The 14,703-nt window shown below is 51.9% G+C and overlaps 1 protein-coding gene across 1 annotated transcript; it reads right to left on the reverse strand.

Moving 5' to 3' along the window:
* Nucleotides 1–3,829: 3,829 nt before the first annotated feature.
* On the reverse strand, nt 3,830–13,366 carry ARL8A (ARF like GTPase 8A). The gene is made up of 7 exons (XM_084786665.1): nt 13,099–13,366; nt 7,864–7,944; nt 7,313–7,386; nt 4,992–5,085; nt 4,801–4,868; nt 4,468–4,538; nt 3,830–4,046 (listed from the first exon to the last, which is right to left on the reverse strand). The coding sequence occupies exons 1-7, from the start codon at nt 13,219–13,221 to the stop codon at nt 3,997–3,999; spliced, it is 561 nt and encodes a 186-aa protein (XP_084642791.1). The 5' UTR covers nt 13,222–13,366; the 3' UTR covers nt 3,830–3,996.
* Between the last annotated feature and the right edge of the window lie 1,337 nt (nt 13,367–14,703).

The following is a 14,703-nucleotide window of genomic DNA, read 5'->3' on the forward strand; positions in this document are numbered from 1 at the left end:
AGCATCCTGTTTGGTGGCCTCTTCCACAAAGGACACCTCCCTCCTGCCTCCGCTGGCTGGTCCAGAGCTGAAGGGGGAGAGATGATGGCTCCTAGACCCTACCCTGCTGCCATCTTCCAAGCCTGCCAACAGGACTGGCTTGCAAAGCTAGCCAACAGGCCAGCCAGCCTTGGGAAAGAGCCACTATCCCCTCAGCCCGAGCCAGCTAGGGAACAATGTGGCATTTGTTGCTCAGGGGGGTCCCAGTCTTTGGAGGAGGAGGGGGAAGTGGCTGGCTCAAGGGTGGGCAGTGGGTCTGAGCTGTGATGCTCAGAAAGAGAGGCTAACATCCACGGTAGGGGACCAGTCCTCAGAGCCTGATGCCAGGGTTGGGGTTTTCCATGACATCCCCGTGGGACATTTTCATTCTTTCTCGGCTTTATCCTTTACCCTAGGTCCTGAGCGTTCCTGCTTCAGACTTGGTCTCAGCTTCCCACTCTCTGAAACAGAATAATCTTTCCTCCACGGAGGCCTGTGGTCATTAAGTGAGGACACATACATCGTGTGCTGGGGCTGTAGCTCACACTGCTTGCCTAGCATGTCCGAGGCCCTGGGGTCCACCTCCATTGTTAAAAAGGGGTCTAGGAGGTAGTGGGTTAAGCATCTGGCACAGTGCAAGGCTCCATGACTTTTGGAATTCAAACCTCTAGCAATATGGAGTAGACTTGGTCAGGTTTTTTTTTTTTTGAATATTTATTTTTTTTTAGGTTTTTTGTTTTTGCTTTTCGAGACAAGGTTTGTCTGTGTAGCCTTGGCTGTCTTGGACTTATTTTGTAGACCAGGCTTGCCTCAAATTTTCAGAGATCTGCCTGCCTCTGCCTCCCGAGTGCTAGGATTAAAGGTATGTGCCACCATGGCCAGCTATTTATTATTTATTTATTTTTCAGACAGGATTTCTCTGTGTAGCTTTGGCTAGCCTGGACTCACTTTGTAGACCAGGCTAGCTTCAAAATCACCGAGATCCGCCTGCCTCCTGAGTGTATGGGTTAGAGGCATGTGCTACTGTGCCCGGCTTAATATTTATTTTTATAATTCTTAATTGTGTATGTGTGTATCTGTGTGGGGTATGTGCACTTTGGTACAGTGCCTGCAGAGGTCAGAAATGTTAGACGCTTCCGGAACTACCTGACATGGGTCCTAGGAACCAAACATGTATCCTCTGGAAGAACAATAAACACTCTAAAACCCCGAGTCACTTCCTCAGGCCCATGGTGGCCAGGTATCAGAGGACCCAAACACGATGGTTTATCCATACATACTACACATGGTTTGTTCCCTACCCAAGGAACACGTTGTTTAGGCCCTGCTGTGTTGCCTGAATTCACTGTGTGGGACCATGGTTTTTTTTTTTTTTTTCTGAGACAGAGTTCCTCTGTGTAGCCTTGGTCTGCATCCCGAGTGCTGGGACTAAAGGCGCGCACCACCACACTCAGCTTGTTGAAGCATCTCAATGGAGGTGCTTTCTCAGATACAGGCATAGAAACACACCCACCCCCTTGTAGCAACTGGGGCAGGAGACAGAACCTGGGACTATCATCCCCGCCCCCTTTTTTAAAAAGTTTTTCAAAAGACAGAGTTTCTTTGTATAGTCCTGCCTGTCCTGGACTTGCTTTGTAGATCAGGCTGGCCTCGAACTCAGAGATCTACTTGCCTCTGCCTCCCGAGTGCTGGGATTAAAGGTGTGCCCCACCACGCCAGGCATGGGCACATCTTGTACTTGTGAAGGGTTGGAAAGCTAAGAATCAGTTAGCTGGTAGCAAACTCCACCCAGGTTTTCCTCAAATCATTATCCCCACGCAGTCAATGGAAGGCAGGGGCTGGTCTATTGCACACTAGATCAGCACCCTACCATTGAGCGAAATCCCAGACTCTTTCTTCAAATTCCCCCAGAAATGGGAAATCCCCTTCAAGGCTGGGTATATTCACAGCTGGATAGTGGCTTAGTTCAAGTCCTCCCACAAACCAAGGACAAATGTGGCTGTTTCTTCTTGCAGAGGCAGGTTGAAAGGAGATTGGCCATTCTACAGGGGGACTATTCCAGCTGGTGATGAAGGGGAGGTGGAACAGGATGTGTGTATATGTGTGTGTGTGTGTGTGTGTGCGCGCGCGCGCGCGTCTCCAAGAGATGGAGGTTAGTATAAAACCAGACATGGTTGTATTCACACTGAATCAAGGAGTCTCCACAGGCACTCAGGTTGTGGCAAGGTAAGAATTCTATTCAAGCTGGGCAGTGGTGGTGCACACCTTTAACCCTAGCACTTGGGAGGCAGAGGCAGGTGGATTGATGTGAGTTCAAGGCCAGCCTGGTCTACAAAGTGAGTCTAGGACCAGCCAAGGCTACACAAAGGAACACTGTCTTAAAGGGGGGAAAAATTCTATTCAAGGAGTAATGGTTGGGCCCTTTCCAAGAGGCCAGCAGCATGGACACGAAAGATAACAAAGGTAATTCTGCAGGCCCAGCACATCCCTGGAGGACATTTCATTTCTTCCCGGTGGGGACTGGGAGTGAGGAGGAGGTGGAGGCAGAGCTCTGGTTCTGGCTCACCTTTGGCTAGCGGGGAACAAGCAGGCATGGCATGGCATGGCATGGTGAGGGGTCACGGAACTGCAGGGAAGACACAGTGGTCTGGCTTGAACACTGCACGCATGGCCAAAGGCTGGCAGTTCCTTTAATAGGCCCGTTTAGTAGCACTTGGCAGCCTACATGAGACTGAGGAGCTTGAACAGCAGGCAACACGAGAGCCCAGACACATGTGTGGGAGGCTGTTTTGTGACAGGCCTTTGTGTTTCCAGTGTGAGCACGTGTTCCCTGTGGGTGTGGCACCCTGTGGTCATCCCTGTGAGAAGGGGTTGCTGATGTCCCCGTGGGTCTGGTCAGTGACATCTGTGGAGAACAACTGGCACGGCTCGAGTGCACACGCACGCACACACACACACACACCCAACACAAAATTGGTAATTTATTGGTGTCATTATTAGGAGGAAAAAAAAAATGTACAGTTACAAGAATCATTTTCCAAACAGAGGTTAAATATGAGCTGAAAAGTGTAAAAAGGAAGAAGAACATCACTTTACAAATTATTAAATTAAACGAATAAACAAACAAAACCAAAGAACCAAACCCTCCCCCATGCTGAGTTCTCTCCTTGTACAACTGTGTGAAATGAGAACAGAAAATGAGGTGGGCCTGGAGGTGGGGGCCCTGGGCAGAGGCAGGAGCTGGGGCCAGGGACAGTGAGGGTGGGGCTCGCTGGGCTAGCATGGACGCTGGCTTCCTCCTGCTTAGGCCTGGTGGTCCTACCAAGGCTGGGGACAGAAAAGGAGGCTCCTGCTGGCCTGAGTATTCAGGCCCTCTACTGGGAGACAGAAATGCTTTTCAGGACGCGGGAACAACCACGAGCGGCCAGGCCGGTGCCTGTCCCAAGTGCCAGCCTCCGCTTTTTTTTGCATCTGAATTTGCCCCAAGTCGACCCTGACACTGCATCTCTTCCTGTCTTTCCAGTTTGCCCCTCCCAGGTCCTAATTGGCCCCTGCAGCATCAAATGGTTGATCTTAGTCTTTGCTTAAATTAAAAAATTAAAATATATATACATATATATACTGTACACACAGGACAATAACAGAGTGTTGAAAAGGGGACGTAGAGGGTGGGACAGAAAGTTGAGGGCAGGGATTGCGGGGCCAGGGCTGTTGGGAGGGGAGGGAAGTGGGTGAGACTAGCTGAAGGGACAGAGAGCAAGGGAGAGAGGTTAGGGGACCAGGTTGGGGGGGGGGCGATTATTTTACAATAAAAACAGGAGTTGAAACCTCAGCAGAATGGGACTCTAGGAGCCCCAGAGGGCCCTCCCCACACTGGGTAAGGAGGGATGGGTTTAGGGGGACACAACAGGGTGGGCGGGGAGCTCGGCTTCAGGTTAGGGTGACTGTGGTCCCTGGTTGGAAGAAGGAGCCACCGTCTCAGCTTCTCCGTGACTTTGAGTGTTGAATAAGCCACTGTAGGGTGATGTCTGAGTGGAGGAGACAAGAGAGAAAAGTTGTAAGGAAGGCCTTCCTGTGTGCGGGCCATCCTGTGACAGCAGAGAAGGCCTGGGAGGCATAAACAGCTAATGCGGGTTCTTGTACTTGTAGCCAGGATCAAGCTTAGAGCTGTGTCCACCCACCCTTCACCCCCCACCCCCCCCACCAGCCCCAAGCTACCGATGGGAAAGACACAAAGCCGCAGCAATCAAAGAAGGGGTCTGGAATACCCGATCCAACCTGTGAGCATCTCAGAGGTGAAGAGGGAGTGGGCGACTCCCTCTGAGATGCAGAGCTGGGGCCTCCTGGCTGCCTGCTGCACCCAAGAGCTAAAGCGGCAGGCTAGGAACTTTGCAGAGTCCTAAGCTACCACCAACAGAAGTATGCCAGCAACTTCCCAAAGTCACGCACCTATGTTGTCCTTCTCTTTGCAGGAGATGGAATAGCAGCAGATCTCTCGGTCCTGGATAGCAGACAGATTCCTGGATGGGAGATGAGAGCAGACTCTGGAGAGGCCAGCCTGGGCAGTCAGGGGGTACAGGCCAGGGGGGAGGGGAGGGTTTTTTTCCTCCTCTTGGTTAAAGGGCTACAAGAGGAGGAGGGCGAGGCTCCTGGAAAGATGTGTTCTGCTGCCACCCTGTGGTGAGTGGTGAGAATAGCAACGAACCCAGCCCAAGACGTGTTTGGCAGCTGGGGAATTTGGGGGGAGCTGAAGCACACACAAAGAAAGGCCACTTAGCTCACATTTTCTCAATCAGCTCCTTCTCATCTAGTGCTCCTGCGAGGTCTCGCTTGTTACCAAGGACTAGGACCTGTAGAGGAGGGAAGCCAAGGAGGGTTAGGGCAAGGGCACCCCTGCGCGGAGCGGAGCGTTCTCTCCTCCCCAGTGACTTCCAGCCAGCTCCCTATCCCCACCCACTCCATCACCAGCTGACCGGGATGCCTTGCAGCTGCGGCTTGTCTAGCAGGTTGTGGAGCTCATTCTTGGAGGCTTCGATCTTCTCCTGGTCCGCAGCATCCACCATATACCTGGGGAAGGTAGGCGGGGACAGCATGTGGCCACCACGGGCTGAGGCAGGCAGGAAGAGGAGCTGCTGAGGGGAAGAACACCTCCAGTCCCAGCCTGGTCCCCTCTGGAGAAAAGGACCACTCTGGTTTGACTTTCCCAGCCCACAGGCTTCTGTCCTCCATGGAAACTGGGGCCTGTAGGATTAGCTATAAATCTGGCCCAAAGTGACCCATTTATAGTTTCATGGAAAGTCCAGATAGGGCTAGAATAGAAAAAGGAAAGGGTTTTCTCCCAAGAGGGCAGGCGCCGTCGTCTTCTTCCTCCTCCTCCTCCTCCTCTTTCTCCTCATGCTTCTCCTCCTCCTCTTCCTTCTTTTGTTTTTCAAGACAGGGTTTCTCTGTGTAGCCTTGGCTGTCCTGGACTTGTTTTTTTTGTTTGTTTGTTTGTTTGTTTTTGTTTTTTGAGACAAGGTTTTTCTGTGTAGCCTTAGCTGTCCTGGACTCACTCTGTAGACCAGGCTGACCTCGAACTCACAGCGATCCACCTGCCTCTGCCTTTGCCTCCCAAGTGCTGGGATCAAAGCCGTGTGCCACCACCGCCCGCTGGGCTTGTTTTGTAGACCAGGCTGGCCTCCAACTCACAGAGATCTGCCTGCCTCTGCCTCTGAGTGCTGGGATTACAGCAGGCATTTGCCACCACACCTGACTTTTCTTTCTTTCTTTCTTTCTTTCTTTCTTTCTTTCTTTCTTTCTTTCTTTCTTTCTTTCTTTCTTTCTTTCTCCCTTCCCCCCGACTCCACCCCAGACAGTTTCTCTCTGTAGCCCTGGCTATCCTGGAACTCACTATGTAGACCAGGCTGGCTTTAAACTCAAGAGGTCAGCCACCTCTGCCTCTGGAGTGCTGGGATTAAAGGTTTGGTACCACCACCACCACCCGGCTTATTTAAAAATTAGGTTTAAGTTGGGCGGGAGACAGAGACAGGCTGATCTCAGTGAGTTTTGAGGCCAGCCTAGTCTACAGAGTGAGTCCCAGGACGGACAAGGCCACAGAGAAAACCCTATTTTTAAAAACAAAAACAGCCAGGCGTGGTGGTGCATGCCTTTAATCCTAGCACTTGGGAGGCACAGGCAGGCGGATCACTGTGAGTTCGAGGCCAGCCTGGTCTACAAAGTGAGTCCAGGACAGCCGAGATAACATAGAAACCCTGTCTCAGAAAACCAAAAACAAACAACCCCCTCCAAAACAAAAAACAAAAACAAAGGGGCTAGGTGTGGTAGTACACACCTTTAATCCCAGCACTTGGGAGGCAGAGAGAAACGGATCAATGTGAGTTTGAGACCAGCCTGGTCTACAAAGCGAGTTCAGGACAGCTAAGGCTACACAGGGAAATCCTGTCTCGAAAAAACCAAAACTCAAACAAACAAACAAACAAACAAATAAACAAAACCAGAAACCAACAACACAAAAATCAGGTTTAAGCTAGGGGTGGCATGCATGCATTTAATCCCAGCACTTGAGAGCTGAGGTTCTGTGTGTTCGAGGCCAGCCTGGTATACATAGTGAGATCTGGTCTCAAAAGCAAAAAGACAAAACATTGTTTATCTTATTAATAAAACTAAACTGGGCTGGAGAGATTGCTCAGCAGTCAAGAACACTGGCTGTTCTTCCAGGGGACGGGGGTTCAGTTCCCAGCACCCACATGGCAGCTCATACCTGTCTGTAACTGCAGTTCCGGGGTGTGTGACACCCTCGCATAGATATACATGCAGGTAAAACACCAATGCACATAAAATTAAAAAGAAATTATACACACACATACACACATAAAGAAAACTAAACTGGGTGTACATTTTTTCCTCCGTTTCTATTTTTTTCTTTCTTGTGTGTGTGTACATGTGGCACCGGAGTTGAATCCATAGCCTTATACATGCTAGAGCTTTCGGACCAAGTTACGTCCCTTGTCTGGATAAAATTAACAGGCAAGGGCAGGAATCACTTGAACTGTCCCAAATTCAAGACATGGTGACTTAGGTTGGGGGGCAGTGCTAGGAGGCAGGGCAGGCCCACCTGGCTAGCTATCTACTGGGTTGTTATGGCCCAGACTATGTATTTACTAAAACAAACAGCATGCAAAATCAAAGCAGGCCACGTGCAGGCACCAGGCGCGCACCAGAGACCATGCCTAAGTGATTCTGCGTCAGGCCTGAAGCTCCCGCAGGTGGGGGGTGGGAGACAGACCCTACTTACACGATGGCGCTCACTCCTCTGCAGTAACGCTCCCACATGCTGCGGAAACGGGGCTGTCCCCCAATGTCCCAGAGCTGAGTAAGAAGAGAGTGGGGAGAGGAGGCAGCCTCAGGAGCAGGTAGACTGAAAGCCACTGGGTTTCTGAGCTTCCCTTGTGCTGTCCTACTGTCCCCACAACCCTATGGGTCACCTCCTTTCCTCCCTCCTGGCTTTTCTTTTCTTTTCTTTTCTTTTTTTTTCTTTTGGTTTTTCAAGACAGGGTCTCTCTGTGTTAGCCTTGGCTGTCCTGGACTTGCTTTGTAGACCAGGCTGGCCTCGAACTCACAGCGATCCACTTGCCTCTGCCTCCCGAGTGCTGGGACTAAAGGCATGCGCCACCACGCCCGGCTGTCTGGCTTCCTTATCTTCCCTCTCCTCCCTTTCAGAGCTTCAGCTTCCATCGTCTGCCAGTTCTCCAGCAGCAGGATGCCATTCTGCCCCCTCCCCTATGGCTGGCACTTCCTAGGGGCCTTGGTTGCCCTCCCAAACCCTCTGCAGCCCACTGCCCTCACCTTGATGGTCACATTCCCTTTGGTGATTTTGCGCATGTTGAAACCCACAGTGGGGATCATGTCCTCATTGAACTGTCCCGACTAGAAAGAAGAACCAGAATTGGAAAAGATGCACACATTGACAGGACCCAGATATGCCCTCCCTGGGGGACACAGAGCAAGAGGGTGCAGGGCGATGTACCAGGTAGGCAAGACCTTCTCAGATTTTTTTTCCCCTCCTGGGAGGTGTCTCGCGAATGTTTCCTGCTTTTAGGCAGGATGGGTGGTCATCAACCTGTGTGCCACCTGTATCTGGAGCTTGCCCTATGGAGAAGAGGCGCATAGTCCTTAGGCAATCTCAGGGTCTCTCAGTCTAAACAGGGAGGATGCTCTTCCCCTCTTCCCAAGGTCTAACCTACAGGTTTCTTTCTTTTGTGGGGGGCTTCTCCCCCGACCCCCAGACAGGGTTTCTCTGTGTAGCCTTGACTGTCCTGCACTTGATTTGTAGACCAGGCTGGCCTCAAACTCACAGTGATCCACCCGCCTCTGAAAGTGATGGGTTGCAGGCGTGCAACACTATGCCCAGCGAACCTACAGTTCTTGTCAAAAGAAGCCCCTTTACTTAGTCTACAGTTGAGTTAGAAGAAGAACTAATTACTTCTCAGGAAAAGAGGTCCACACAAGAGATTCGGCAAGGGAGGCAGACGTATTATCAAACTAGTGGTAAAGCCAGGTGTGGTGTGCACACCTTTAATCCCAGCATTTGGGAGGCAGAGGCAGGTGGATCTCTGTGAGTTCGAGGCCAGCCTGGTCTACAAAGTGAGTCCAGGACAGCCAAGGATACCCAGAGAAACCCTGTCTCAAAAACCAAATCCAAACCAAACCAAAACACAATAACGAAACAACGACAAAAAACTAATAGTAAACTATTTTTTAAAAAAATTAGAAGAAGCTTAGCACACACCTTTAATCCAGCACTGGGGAGGCAGAGGCAGGTGGATATCTGTGAGTTCAAGGCTGGTCTACATAGAGAGATCCAGGACAGCCTGGGTAGGTAGGTTGGGTCTAAATTCACCACCCACAAAATGCAGTGCAAACTAAACAATTTCAGGACTATGCACAGTATTCATTTGTTGCTCTTTATCATGGATAAGCCACAATCTCTATTATTTACCTATAGATGTGTCTCCCTACTGGGTTGAAAGCTTCCTAGGGAGAGAGAAGCCAGGTCTGTAGTAACAGCATTAATGTTAGCTGATTATCTGGGAGCTGACAGTAATTCCAATTCTTTTCAATTTCTGGTAGTTTTCACTTTTCCCCAATTATTCTAAAGTGGACACAGGCTTCAACTAAGGCCAGACCTGACCCCCCCCCCCCCCCCCCGCCCAGGCCATCTTCACATTAATTTGCTTGAGTCCCATACAGAGGCCTGGCCGCTAGGCAAAGATCAGGAGATAACCAGCTCTCACTCAGTGCCTGGAAGCCTCAGTGAAGTGCCTCAGACGGACTGGAGGAGTGTGCCACTCCCCAGTATCTGCAGCAAGCACCCAAAGCCAATGACAAGGTATAGCAGGGACTCCTCCCCCCTCCCCCCACCCCCATCTGAGAACCACAGCTGGAGGCATTGTGGAGGTCCTCTGAGCTGCACCCCCCCCCCCCCATGTATAATCATCGCAGGGATTGGCCCAGGGCCTGCCTCAAAGTCCCTTATGGAAAGAGCATAGTAGCGTACTACATGGAGTATTGGTACACTCCTAAGACCCCCACCCTCAGGTAGGGGCTAAAGAATGAAAGAGTTAAGTTTGCGGTCAGCCTGGGTTATATAAGAGCCCATCTAAAAACCAAAAACTGCCTGTACACACCTTACATATACTTATTTATTTACTTACTTGTGTGTGTGTGTGTGTGTGTGCGCGCGCGCGCACACACACACACACACACACACACACGCCTGTAGAGGTCAGAGGTCAGAGGATAACTCTCGGGAGAGTCTCCTACAACCTCTATGGAGTCCTGGTATTGAAGTCAGGCTACGTTGCCAGGCTAGCTTAGCGATAACTAAGCTGTGGTACCCTCAAAGTGCCTGATCTTGTCCGATCTCAGAGCTAAGCAAGGCCGGGCCTGCCTAGCACTCGGATGGGCCGTAACTCCTGTACTCAGCAATCCTCCTTCGGGACCCTGTTAGAGCTGGGGCTGTAGGGTTCCTGGCATTGTGGCTATGGCTCACAAAGTGCTTGGAGAAGCTCTGACGTAGCCTGGAACCAGAAGATCCTCGTGTTCCCAAACAGATGAGCGTAGCCTGGAAGGACGTAACCCTGGCAAAGCGGGATGTTAGGAGACCATCAGATAGCCAGGCCCTCTGACCTCCAATCTCTGCTCAGTTGGGAACTGCAGTGAAGTTGCAATCAGGCTATGATTTAATTTTCCTGTTAATGACTCAAATTCTTCCTGTAAGGATGGAAGCAATTTTACGTCATGTAATCCAACCTTTTGTCTCATACTTGAATCTACTCTGAATAATTCTTTTTTTCCTCTTTTTCTTTCTTTTTTTTTTTTAATTAAAAATTTTTTTTTGGTTTTTCGAGACAGGGTCTCTCTGGGTAGCGTTGGCTGTCCTAGACTCACTTTGTAGACCAGGCTGGCCTCGAACTCACAGAGATCCACCTGCCTCTGCCCCCTGAGTGTTGGGATTAAAGGCGTGCGCCACCACCGCCCAGCTTCTTAGACATACTTCAATGGCTCTCTTTACCTGCTTTCTTCCCCATTCACATTAACCCACTAAGTACTGAGCCCACCAAACTCAATTCCCAGTCACAATCAGACCTCACAGAGTTGGGAGAAAAACACAAGGGTTTTTTTCTCTGTTTGCTGAGACAGAGGCCAAGTGAACAGGCAAAGCCAATTCAGAAAGTCAGTGGTGGGGATGGACACAGATCCCAGGGGTCCCAAATCTTTCTGTGACTGTACAGGGAGAGGCAGAATGCCTGTGGGGACTGTGGTGGGTTTAACAATGCTGGAGTTCCCCGGATGCTGGAGTTCCCTGCAGCCCCCTAGGGGTGGTCTCTCCTGTTAGGGTCTCTTTAGGGAAGGAAAAGAAGGCTTGTTCTTTTAGTGGTAAATTTAGTATCAAAATGGAGAATGGGGAACTGGGGAGAGAAGGAATGTTGAAAATCAAAACTATTTTTGTGCTGGGTGTGGTGGCGCACGCCTTTAATCCCAGCCCTTGGGAGGCAGAGGCAGGCGGATCGCTGTGAGTACGAGGCTAGCCTAATCTACAAAGCAAGTCCAGTACAGCCAAAGCTACACAGAGAAACCCTGTCACGAAAACAAAACAAACAAAAAACCAAAAACCAACCAAACAAACAAAAACTAGTTTTGTGTTGTTTTTCTTTCTGAAACTAAGTCTCTCTCTATGGCCCAGGCTGCTCTCAAATTTAGGATCCTCCTGCCTCAGCATCCAGAGTGCTAGGTTTACAGGCATCATGCTTAGTTTCAAAGAAGCTCTTGACTTTGGCAGAAGAATTTGAGAATTTGCCCCTGACCTGTCAGAGCCTTCAATTCTCTATGAAGATGCTGGTCTTGAAGGATAGATGCAACTCAGCAAGTTGGACCCGCCTACGTATCTGTGCATCCCCACACAGAAGCCAGAAGCATGGCTTTACTGACAGTCCAGGAGCAGAGCCTGCCCCGGAACAGGAGGTGATGTCTAGGCAGAGCCCAAGCAGCTAGCTTCTCATCTTGAGAAACACCAGAAACATCTCCCACACATAAAAGTCCCAAACCAAGCCACCAAGGTCTGCAGAGACAGGTGGAAACCCAGGTGTTGATTTCCTGCTCTGACAGCCCAAGAGGCTAACCCATAGGGATGAAGCACGGCAGACAGGAAGCGAGGCACATGTTAGATCAGAAAAACATTGTGTCCCAAACCTCAGCAGAGGCCTTGAGGAATGGTAAGAGTCACTGGGTAGAGGAGGGTGGAGAGGTCAAATGCGAGAGAGAGAGAGAGAGAGAGAGAGAGAGAGAGAGAGAGAGAGAGAGAGAGAGAGAGAGAGAGACGCACACACACACACACGACATGAGACCATGCCCAATCATGTAACCAGTAAGTCTCAAATCCGTCCAGCCTTCCATCTGCGGGGTATCCCTCTGAACCCCCTGCTGGGATGCTGAGCCCTGTGGGACCTCAAGGTTGGGCGACACTATAATACAGGAAAGTGTTGGTACAGAAGCTGGCTGGCCACACACCTTTGCGGACCTACACATCAGCATTTAAAACAAACAAACAAACCTATATCTGGCTAATTCACAGTTCTTGGAAAATCCATCTTTGGGACAGGGGCTAGTTCTGGGGAAAAACTGCGCCCCTGTCCCAGGCCTTGCTGGGTTCCATAAGCCCAGTCTTTGCCTCGCTTTGAAATACAGGCTGCAGCCATTACTGCAGCTCAGCTCACACCCCGGGAGCTCATCTTCCTCTTTTTTAAAGATGAATTTTAACTCTTTCTCCACCATTCCTCTGGCACAGATATACAACTGCAATCACCCACCCTCAGTCCTGACTCCCCAAAGCCCTTGGAGCGGCTCTCTTCCATGTCCCCAGGTGGATGGCGCCCCTCCAGCTCATCCTCTCGGGCCCACGCTACCTACTCCTGCAACTTCTGAGCCAAGTGGAGTCTCCCAACTCCCTTTATGGAGCCATCTTTTCTGGACCCCTGCGACACCGCAGGCCCGGGACAGGTTCCGGGGAGGAGTCTGGGCTACAGCCAGGACCTCAGCTGACTTCGCTGCCTCTAGGGATATCTTTCCCCGCCCCAAAGGGCCGGGGCTTTCGGCGTCCAGCTAGGGGAGGCAGAAGCATCGGGGTGGGGCTGGGCTGGTAGGGCACCCTGGCAACACGCTCGGGCCGCGCGTCCCGTGACCCTCCACGCGTGGAGTGGGAAGGCCCGGGTACTTTCGCCCCGTCATGCCCCCTGTACGCGAACCGCGGGGGCCTGTCAGCCTGCTGCGGGTTCCCGGAGCCTGGAGACCTCCCGGTGCTGCCAGCCCCGGAACGCCAGCTCGACCCCCCTCGTCCTCGCTACCCCGCCCCAAGCCCTGCCATCCCAACCCAGCACGCCTGCGGGTCCCCCAAGAACCGTGCTAGGCCCCAAGCGCCCGGAGCCGGCTCCTCCCTGCCCGGCGCCCGGCGGTGCCCGGCCACGCCAGGCGGCGACTCCGGCTGCACAGGGCGCGGCGCGGGCGACACATCTGCCCTCATACCGCGATCACGTTGACGAAGGTGGTCTTGCCGGAGTACTGCAGCCCCACCAGCGTGAGCTCCATTTCCTCCTTCCAGAACAGGGCCTTGAACCAGTCCAGCAGCTTGTTGAACAAAGCGATCATGGTCGCTGCCACCGGCCGCGCCCGGTGCCGGGTCTCCGCCGCCTTCGCTGCCCTCGCGCTGCGGCCCGGAGCGGCCCCTCCCCGGTGCGGCCGGGTCCCGCGGCTCGGTGAGGGCGGAGGCTGGAGCGCGGCGGCGGCCGACTACGCGCTGCCCGTGGATCCGCTCGCCGATGGGTGTGGCCACAGCGCCTCCTCCTCCTCCTACCCCGCCGCCGCCGCCGCCGCCCTCCCGCAGGCCCGGCCGCGTCCTGCTCGCACCCGAGCGCGCTCCAGTCTCGCGCGCGGCCTGGGCCAGCGCCCGCGGGCGGGGCGGCGGTGACCCACGGCGGCCGGGAGGAGCGTGATGGGGCGCTTAAGCAGAAAGCTGTAATTTTATTTTTTTCTGCTGCCCTCGTTTGCCCTGCCCTGGTTGCTGCCGGGCTTTCTGTCTTGAAGGGTGGTCGGCCCTGGGCTGGTGGCGTCCGGATTAAGCTAGAGCATTTCCAGGATGAAGAAAGGTGGCACGAAGATCTCCTGCAAAGGGAAACGATGTATGGTTTTGTTCCCTTATCCCTCGCCTCTCAGCATCCCTGGGTACCGATTCCACACACACACCCAACCCCCCCGCCCTCGAAGTTCGTGGAGAGTAACAGCTGAATTTAGAGCCCTTAATACTCCATCTTGTTTTGTTAACCAGTTTGCCAGGCCACTTATTTAGGCAACCCAAAGTGAGATTTGAACTTGATGCTGATTCCCCCACCCCCACCCCCAGTGTCCGTCTGTCTGATAAAACGCGTTATGCCACCATGTCTGACTTTTGATACTGGCTGTATTGTCACCATATAGAAGCAGCCAAAAACAGGGCAGGCAATCCCCTGTGAGAAACATCGGTGGTAAAGGAAAAATGTGTGCTGTTTTGGCAGAAAGCAAAGTTTTCTGATAGTGGGTGGTGGAGGGCCTGCCAAGGTGTTCCCACCCTCCCTTGCAGGAGGGCCCGCTCAGTCAACTGGCTGTACTTTCCTGGTCCCTGGGGCAGCTGAGCTCCTTCTACAAAGATCCCACAAGTCTCTCCTTAGAGTGCGGTTTTCAGGCATACTCAGTTGGTGCCTGATGTTTTAGCCAAAGGTGAACTGTTAACATCAACTGTATGAATCAAACCTCCACAAGAGCTGGGTGACCCCCAGCATCTTGGATCAGCCTATTCTGACTTATGAAGTAACATCCGTGTAGCCTTTGCCCTTTGTACATTTTTCTCTTGTTCCGGAGGTACATGATATGGTCTGAACTTTTAAGTTATCATACAAACTAATAGATTTCATTGCTATATATCTTTGTGTCCTTCTCCCAGAGTCATATACTAAAATCCCAATCCTCAAAGTGATGGCTTTATAAGGTGACTAGGTTATGAGGGCGGAGCCATCCTAAATATAAGGAGAGGGCAAGAGCACCTTGATCAATGGCTTTCCCGTCTTTCAAGCAGCGAGCAACATATTTCTATTGTTT

Source organism: Acomys minous (genome assembly GCF_964271855.1).
Source record: "Acomys minous genome assembly, chromosome: 1".
Taxonomy (NCBI): domain Eukaryota; kingdom Metazoa; phylum Chordata; class Mammalia; order Rodentia; family Muridae; genus Acomys; species Acomys minous.

Excerpts from the sequence above, each read along its gene's own strand:
- ARL8A (XM_084786665.1), bottom strand. The coding sequence starts at position 13,221 with ATGATCGCTTTGTTCAACAAGCTGCTGGACTGGTTCAAGGCCCTGTTC. Across the intron at positions 7,387-7,863 it reads AAGGGAATGTGACCATCAAG|CTCTGGGACATTGGGGGACA; the intron begins GTGAGGGCAGTG and ends CTTCTTACTCAG. Across the intron at positions 5,086-7,312 it reads AGAGGAGTGAGCGCCATCGT|GTATATGGTGGATGCTGCGG; the intron begins GTAAGTAGGGTC and ends TACCTTCCCCAG.